General features: G+C 42.3%; 1 protein-coding gene across 1 annotated transcript; it reads left to right on the top strand.

Annotated features, from left to right (window-relative positions):
- Positions 1–5,795: 5,795 nt before the first annotated feature.
- Positions 5,796–7,684, top strand: LOC104081366 (forkhead box protein L1). Its single transcript, XM_009584089.1, has 3 exons — positions 5,796–5,902; positions 6,683–6,851; positions 7,202–7,684. The coding sequence occupies exons 1-3, from the start codon at positions 5,796–5,798 to the stop codon at positions 7,682–7,684; spliced, it is 759 nt and encodes a 252-aa protein (XP_009582384.1).
- The last annotated feature ends 1,837 nt before the right edge of the window (positions 7,685–9,521 follow it).

Genomic DNA, 9,521 nt, shown 5'->3' with positions numbered 1-9,521 from the left:
CTCCTCAACGCCTGGCTGGCTGTTGTCCTTTCTCCTCTGGAATAATTACGATGGCTGAAAATAAATGTGTGGGACAACTTGTGCCAGTTTCCACAATTTAACAGCACATGGACATTTGTGTGAAAGTGTGAGCCAGGATGTTTGTGTTCATTCTCCTAATTCTCTCTACAAAATGGTTTTATAAATAATCAGGCCTTAATTGTGTGATTCCAGTTAATGCAGAGGGAGTTAATTAACATCTGGAACAAGTTTCCTGGCCCGGGCTATTAGCTGTGTCTGGTGCAGAATTCAAACAATGTATGAAATGAGGCCTATAGCCAAATGATTTTGTACATAGCTGGAATGAGAAATGACCAAAGATGGATGAGGTATGGCAGCTGCGCCAAGATAATGTCCGTTTTTGGTAAACAAGTGTAGACTGAGTCAAGTCATGATTGTTGTGCTGGTCCAAAAGGTGCGCTGTAACGGCAAAGAATAGGCAACACCTCTCGATTTATCCCCTCTTCAAACCCTCCAGCTCTTCCTACTTGTCTCCGAAAGCCTCACGGATCAGAGATTCCAGAGACTTTCACAGCTGGGGGAGGAACAAGCCCACCAACATAACGGCCGGGTTTCCTGTGCAACCTTGCACATCCCTACCGTGTTTTATCCCATCTATCTGCGAAGTCAAAGAGGAGGATTTAATTTTGTGCCACTGAGAAGGAGGAGAATACCAAATCACAAGCAGGCAAACTCTGAACCTCTGCCTCATGTATCCGTATCAAATAGAGAAACCGGGATGTGGCCTTTTAACTGCCAGCATCCCTCCTGCAGAAAGGTCCTGGGCAAACCAAGCACAGTATGTAAAATCTTGAAAATCCTTTTAGATGAACCCAAACCATTTTGTCCAACCTAAACTGATTTTTTTTTTAATTCTTTGTAAAGCTTTTTAATTCTCTTTCCATCATTTTTGGTTTTAAGTAGAAAATGAGTTAAAAAAAATCAAGAATTTTGCTTAATAAATGTCTAAAAGCTAGCAACCTGCTCATGTTCTCCCTCTACTGTCTTTAAAGCCATGACCCCATGGGAGCAAAGGAGAAATAATATATTGTAGTGCTAATTCGTGTGATATTACTTGTAGTCAACCCTCAAACATCAGCATGAACAGCTCCAACAGGAAACCCAGCGCTCCCAGGAGCTGGTCTCACAGACCTGCAGGCTTTCTCCACAGCTCCTGGCTTCTTGCCCACTCAGTGTTGTCAGTTCACTTGTTTGAGAGCTTCTTGCTAGAAAAGGATTTGCTATGCTCTGGGAAAGGGAGATAATAATAGAAAAAAGAACCGTCCGTTGTGTTGGAGGGTGATGGAGTGCGGTACCAGGTCTGCACACCAAGCAGATAAAAAAGTACCATCTAAACTCCTCCCTGGCCCAAAGGGAAATATAGTCCATCCTGGTGACAACATGGTCACAGGGCTTCACCAGACTGTGGAAAGCCCTCAACTTTGGAATTTCTGAAAAAAAAAAAGTTTTTTGACCAATAGTCACAATCCAGGAGTAAGTAGGAGAAATGGCTTTTCACCCTGAAAACCCTTCTTTTCCTATTTTTCACTACCAAAACACAGTGAGCGTCTCCAGAAATGGATTTTCACATATGCCTTGTGAATCTCCATATCTAGCTAGGGCAGGGATAATATGTCTGAACTAGTTTATATAGTTGCTGTCTTATTTACCACCTCTAATGTGATGAATGTTATTGAAGGTTTCTTATCCATGTTCCTGTTTCGGTGGAAACCCGTGCTGTGTTTTATGCATGAGGTTTACACTGCTGTAGCTAGAAGGCATGCAGATGAGGAATGCCTCTCCAAATAATCCCCTAGCTAGGAATATAAACAATTCTCACTGAGCTCCAGCAGAAAACCACAAATTGTGGGGCAAATTGTATTTCCATGAAGTTCTACCTATGAACGCAAAAGAGAAGCAGAAGGGAAAGCAATTCAACCGATGGACATGGGTGAAGTAGAGAGCAACTTAGGATGAAATGCAGTGTGGCAAGACTCATCGCTTTCTTAGAAATGAGGGTTGCCGAGTTGAATGTCAGGAGATCCCTTATATGGGGTATCAGGTGCCATCAGAGCCAAATACCCAGCCAAGTCTGGTGAACTCTCTTCCTTACCCCGTATCAGAGCAACTGGGAGAGTAAGTACCACCACCTTCATTTCCCCATCCTCTTTGTTTGCCAGAGCTACAGATCTTGTACTAAAAGGAAAGCAGTTTACTGGTGGCATAGACTACCTTTGAGTGATCCAAAGCCTGCTGAAGGCCACCACTTGTTTTCACTGATTTAAACCAAAAGAGGGTATATTTAGATTGAATATAAGGAAGAAATTCTTTACTGTGAGGGTGGTGAGACACTGGAACAAGTTGCCCGGAAGTCGTGGCTGCCCCATCACCGGAACTGTTCAAAGTCAGGTTGGACGGGGCTTTGACCAACCTTGTCTAGTAAAAGATGTCCCTGCCCATGGCGGGGGGGTTCGATTAGATGATCTTTAAAAGATCCCCTCCAACCCAAATAATGCTATGATTCTATGATAAATTTAAAAGTTTTGGGATAAAGTCCAAAACTGCAACCAGCTCTGGCTCCCAAGTCAGTGAGAGAACAGGAGAAGCCGTGCTGCTGGGAAATGCCAGTCCACACCAGTAAGAGGACTGGGATGTCAGCGTGCAGTCGTACACACTGAGGTACCCACTGTTATTCTGAGGAGCTATAATGGTTAGTAATTCAGCCCTGTTTGGATTTATGACCGGTCTGAATTTCATGTACAATTTTCATAATCTGTGTCATAATTACAAAAATTGCAAATAACTTTTTAATATCAATGTTCAAAAAAACAGGCAAATCTTTCACAGCATTTTTATTGCCTATTTACAATCTCAAATCAAATGGTTTACAACTTTGTGTTCTGAAAATATACAACGTAAGAAAACACTAGCCTGGCAAAATTATGCTTTTATGATAATGACAGGGATGAGTTATAGTTACTCTAGTTAAACTATAATGGCTGCACAGATGCTAGGGAAAAGCTATTGTACAACATGTTTTGCCACCATAAGCATGGCACCTGCTAGCTCCACCATGGCACATATAAGAGCATGTTAGCATTTCTTTATGAATATTATTTTCAAGGATTATAATTGGACCATAAACATTCACCTGGGGATAAAATATCAGTATGCAGGCTTTAAAAAAGACCTTGAGAAATACTCAGCCGGTTTTGCATATCTGGATTTCAGAAGCAGGTTTATGAGAGAAAATATATATTTTGTTTCTGATCTTGTAGGACTCAGAAACAGTCTGCATTCTTCATATGGTCTATATGAATTTGCAGCAGATGAATTTAGTGATATTTACAGAGCCAGAAACTCAATCCTCCAGCCCGCTGCTGGCTATCAGGAAATAATAATATTTATCCACAGATTATGTGTTACACAAATGGCAGCAGCAGGAGTTTCCTAGGTATCTTGCCAAGCTGCCCCTGCACCATCCACCCATGGTCCCACTCACTCCTGAGATGCTGCTCAAGGACACCAGTGCTGGTTGTTACGACCCACCTCCATCTGCTGAATTTAGGCTCATAAACCAGCTGCTGAGATGGAAATTTAATCGAGGTGTTGTTTTCCAGTGCAATGGGTGAGGAATACGGTGGCCCTGAGCTGTTGCACAGAAAGTAGAGCTAGCCACCAGCCATAATGCACGTTAGAGATGTGCTAGACATGGGTGAGCTGATTACACTCAACATGGCAAGAAAATACAGGAATTGGCATAAATAACATTACTAAATGTATGACACTACAATCATTTGCTCTAATTCCTATTACGGAAAACTTTACCTATTATATACTGTCAGTAAATACCTGAGGATTTTGGTCAAAGTGTATTGTCTGACTTTCTTAGCAAGGCAATTTTCATAAATAGAGTATGAAGAACTGAAAAAAAAGTGCTAACAGGTTGTGTAAAATCAGAGTCAACTAACCCAGTTCTGCTTTTTAAAAATTGTTGTAAATCAGAAGCAAGACTGTTTGAATTACTGGAATTTCAGTGAGGTAAAACACCTCCAAAGAGAAGAACCACTGCTAAATGTCAAAGTGGACATTTACTTGTGTCTCAAGGATTGCTGTTTTTCGTGAGGGAAAATCTTCCCAATCCTGTGGCCCAGCTTCTTCTTTACTTTAATCCTTCTCAGTCCAGCTGGAGTATGAATGAGGATCAGACATCATACATTTCATTCTCCACCACTGAATCTGCTCTATCTTACTCAATGTTAAAGCCCTGCTAACGCCTTAGGCAGCAGTAGCTGACCCTTTGTATTAAGACCTCCTCTGCAGTGGATGCCTCATGCATACGCCTATTGAGGTATTTTAGAGTGGAGATAATTTTTTATTTTGAGTATCTGCTCTGGCTTCATATTCCCAAGAAAACACCTCTTATATCTATTTTTTCATGCCCTGTATTTCCCACCACTCCCTGCTATAATGTACTGTTACGTTCCACAGAAAAAGCTTTCTTATGTCCATCTTTGTCAAAACTCTAGGAGCCATTTAAGCATCACTTTAAAGGGCTCTTTATCACTCGATGAATTTTCCCCTAATTGTATCCTTTAACTCCAAAAGGGGTGTGGGGACATACTTTGTATGAAAGATGCTATAGAAAACAAAAGTTGCATTGCTAGCGCTTCTGCTTTTATATTTCCATCCAGGTAACTCTCCTCACACCAATTTGCTTTCTCTTTTCCAATACCCATTTCCTCCTGGGGCTAGCTCCTGGGACAGAGCTGTCTTCAAATAATTTAATTATCATGTGGCATACACCTTTTTAGTCCCCCCTGAAATGGTGCGTGATGCCTTTGGTTTACATCACTTGTTGGAAAACACTCCAAAGCATTGAAAAACTATTAAATTGTAACAGTATTGGATGCCAACACACAGGGCTATTAGTCTAATTCATCCTTCAGATCAAAGCCCACACAGGCAGCTCTCCTGCCTACAGCTATTTTCCTTTTACTTTCCTGCTTGACAGTAGTCCCTCATATCCCTCTGTTCTACTTGCTTTGAACATACACATTTTCCTTTAGTCATGGAAATATAGTTTATGTCTATTATACTGTATTATAGATTGCAGATCAGGACAAGCGTGCATTACTGCCTGGAACGTCTGTTTATTGTACGTCGGGTTTCTAAAAATAAATAAATAAGAAAGCCACCCTGCTTCGCTGGGGAGAGAAAAATACAAAGGGGGAGGACTCGGGAGCTGGGGGGAGCTGCACTCTGTTCTCAAAGTTTAATTTCCAAGTAGAGACCTTGAAGCATGATTTATTAACATCATGCTGTTTGCTTTTGTCACGTTGTGGATGTGGCGGGGGGAGCGCTGGCCCCTCTCCAGCCCGGACCACCCAGCGAGCTGAGCGGAGCTACCGGCGGTGCACACCCCGGTTCAAAGGTTCACCCCCAATTCACCAGCTCCATCAGTCACCAGCCGCCTGGCTCCGCCACCCCATTGGAGGCAACAGCAGTAACAACAATAACAACCCCCCCAAAAAAATAATATCCTAACAGACGGGCTGTCTGGGACGCGAGAATTGCAAAAACAATCCCCACCCCATCACGGAGAGTATGTGTGCATGGAGGAGAGGGAGCGTGAGGAGGGGGGAGAGAGGGAACGAGACAGACAGAGGGGAGGGAAGAAGGAGGAGGGAGTCCAAGCTCTAGGAAACATCACTCCATCTCTCTCACTCCACAGGAGCTGAGCAAGGAGCAGGACGATGTTTGACAACACGCAGTACCCCTATAACTGCTTTAATTATGATGGGGATGATTATCCTACCTGTAGTTCTGACGAAGAGAAAAAATTCACCAGACCGGCATACAGGTAAGAGGAAGTTTTTCCAAGTCCCCCCACCTCTGGGGAGGTTTCTGAGCTCTGGGATGGTGGGATCGCAGCTCTTGGGGGAACGTGGGACCTCTCCCCAGGTGTGTGCGGTGGGTCTGGCCCCGGCGCAGGCACCGTAGCGGGCAGATTTCCCCCCCTCTCCATGTTTGAAGTGTTCACGATTTGTTTCCTCCCGTGCGGGGTCACAGCAACTCTGGCATGCCATTGAGCCACCAGACCTCGGATGGTCTCCTCCAACCTCCAGGAGCCCAGGGAGAAGGGGAATTAAACGTGCAACGTGCCGATGGGTGAATTGGGTGCAGATAATCCCGGTGTGGTGGGAAGGTGCGCGGTGTAGATGCTGGCAGGGGCAGCTAAGGTCCTTTCCACGAGCAAGCAAGGTCTCCAGTGACAGTGTCTCTGAGCCTGGTTTGTCTCACTGCAGCCTTCCAGCTCAGGGAAACTTTTCTGATGGGGTTTGAGAGGTGGGTGATCTTTCTGTAATCCTCCTGTATCTAAGCACTCTCCACTGAGTGCCAGGGCAAACAGCCCGGTCGGGACTCAATTGCCTGGAAGTAACGCTTGCGCATCGCCCTGGGGGCTCGGGGCGGGGAGGCAGGACCACTCTCCCGGCTTATCCCTGGGACGTCTCGGGTCAGGGCGCAGATCCACGGGGAGAACTTTTGGAAGTGGGATATAGGCACACATGTACCCATGTGGTCCCAAAAACTGAGGATGTGAGTGAGGTGATGGTGTAACAGCAAGTTTTCCTTTTTTCAGCTACATTGCCTTAATTGCAATGGCCATCCAGCAAAGTCCTTCAAATAAAGTCACCCTCTCTGGCATTTATGACTTTATAATGAAGAAATTTCCTTACTACAGATCAAATCAAAGAGCCTGGCAGAACTCCATCCGACATAACTTATCGCTTAACAGTTGTTTTGTAAAGGTAAGATCAGTAACTGTATATTTACATACACACTGTGCATGGCTAAAAAAAATATATGCAGGAATAATCTCATCACTAGGAAAGGGAAACAAACAGCTGAGCTGCGAATCACTTAAAATCTCTCTGAGTTGTCAATTATAGAGATAAAGAGTATGTCCTTGTCTGATGCATGCTAATAGATAACAAATTGAAGAGGAGGCAGTTTACATCCTATTCGTATAATGAAAGAGAATAGGCTTAAAAGTCTTGTCATATGTGTTTACACCATTCTTGAATGTAAATGAATGCAGATGTTCAGCAGCAGCATCTGTAACACATACAAATACTGAACTGCCTTTAAATAAATACAGGTTCCCAGAACAGAAGGGAATGAGAAGGGGAAAGGAAACTATTGGAGCTTTGCAACGGGATGCGAATCCATGCTAGATCTCTTTGAAAATGGGAATTACAGGCGAAGACGGAGGAGGAGGAACGTGAAAAGAGAACATAAGGAGCAGAGACCAAGCAGAGCAAAAAGTCCTTCATCCCCCGATATGTCTTCTGTGGAATCTGCTTTGAACAACATTTCCTCTTCTGAAAGTAAACACGAAAGAATTGAATCGGGACCAAGACTACTGGAGCCTCGTGGGTTTGCTCCGAACAGCATGACCAACCGGCAGAGCCTAAGCAATTCCTCCTTAGCAAAATCGGATTCTGAAATTAAATTCAGCATCGATTACATTCTTTCAGCCCCCGACCCTTTGCCCGTCCTAAGATCTCAGTATAATATGCAAGAAAATAAATATCCTCTACTGGAGGCCCAGCAAATTAATCTCCAGTTCTGGACAATGTGATGTTATTTATTCGTGATAACAAAGTCTGCGTTGCAGTGTATTCAGCAGCCTCATGTCACTGAAAATCAGCCGCCTGCCTCCTTGTTTTCTTCCGAGCAGTACTCAGAAAGGGTTACGATTCACCAGCTGATACTCTCTCTGTACCCAAAGAACTTTGCTAGGGTTAAAGCATAAATAACAGTTACCAATATTGGCTTTCACTATGCTGAAATTCATGAAATTCTAGTTTTGTTTTCTAAACTGTTGTGGACATCATTCAACACCACAAAGAATTCCTTTCTCAAGCAGAATCCGACAGAAAAGAGACTTGTTTATCACCCATTGCTTTATTAAAGACAAAGTGGATTTGAGTCCACTTTCACTGGTTTAATTCCACTGAAGTATATAGGTCAGAACTTAAGCTGATCTAAAACAGTGTAATTCTGTCGACTTACACTGGCTGAGAATGTAAGGGGGGGGCTTTGTTTTCTTAAAAGGAATCACAGAAAATCACTCTGTCTTCCCTTATTTTTTATTTTAACATCATGTTTCAAACTGTTGTGCAGCTTTAATTCATCATTAATTAGAAAATGTAGTTATTAATAAGTGTTTAAAGTATATTTTTATTGATATTCAGGGCAGAGTTGTTTAAACTGTTGAAGTGAAGTTGTATTCAAAATAAGTCCAAGAAAGCTAATTGCAAGGGTGTTGAACTCTGGTAGACTTTGAGGGGTAATATGACAGAGCCATAGGGCCTCTTCATGCCTTGGTTTTAAAAAAAAACCCTCTCCCCTTGTACTATCAGAAAGCTTCCTGAGATGCTGCAGGAAAGTCCTTGAACATATTTCGTTTAGCAAGTGTGAAGGGAGACATGGCTTTGCAAGAAGCTGTATCCAGTGTTGACCAGAGCCAGAATTCCATCTACCTGCTTTGAGACAAGTTGCATATTTCTATTAAATAGATTTTTATTGATCCTTCTTGCAAGCAATTACCAAAGTGGTACTTGATATGATTTCAGCAAAGCTGGTGAGATTTATAATTTACAGATAGCGATGTTAGATCATGAGCTCCATTTCTAAAGAAAGCCGTTTCAGTACCATTTACGTGCAGTGGGGTATTTCAGAACAGAACCTGGTGGACAACGATGAACTGTAACAAGCATTTAAGAACTTGCTTTCATACAACTTGTTCACAATGAATTGCTTCCCAGTACCTAACGGCAGCATAACGGTACTAACGACTCCACAAAATCTTGGTTTTGGCTTGGCTACTACAGTCTTCACCTACTGCAGATAAAAGAAAAAAAGACAAGGATTCTGGTGGTTTTAAGCAATTATATACAGAGAGATAAAATTATCTTTGCAACATGAACTAAAGGTAAATGAAGGTTTATGAGATAAGATTAAGCAAAATTGTGCTAGAGGTATGCTCAGGCATGACTTGAATTTTTATGCAGAAGCTTTGACATTTCACTAAGTTATTTTACATTGTGTCTAATATATACTGTACATTTATACTATATATTCTTATATATTGTTATTGAGAAAGGGAGCAATATCACTGCACTTATATGTTGTAAAAATGCATGATGTATGTTGTCATGATGCTGAAAGTCCTGCCATATACTTAAAATTTACCTGCAGTGGTATTTCACACTGATTGGTAATAAATGCTCATTTTTTGGAAAACTGTAAAACTTGCTGTCTTCAGGCATTTCCATAGCATGCAAAAATCTTTGCTTCTTCTTCAGAAAAGGCAAAGTGGAAAATCATTTCAGTTACATCACTGCATGTCTTCCAAACTTTGAAGGGATGATTTGTTGTGAGCAAATTCTGCCTTCAAATGGGAGCTTTCAATT

Source organism: Fulmarus glacialis, unplaced genomic scaffold (genome assembly GCF_000690835.1).
Source record: "Fulmarus glacialis isolate BGI_N327 unplaced genomic scaffold, ASM69083v1 scaffold7508, whole genome shotgun sequence".
Classification (NCBI taxonomy): Eukaryota; Metazoa; Chordata; class Aves; order Procellariiformes; family Procellariidae; genus Fulmarus; species Fulmarus glacialis.
Note: the sequence above shows the minus strand (reverse complement) of the source record. Positions and strands in the feature narration are given on the sequence as shown.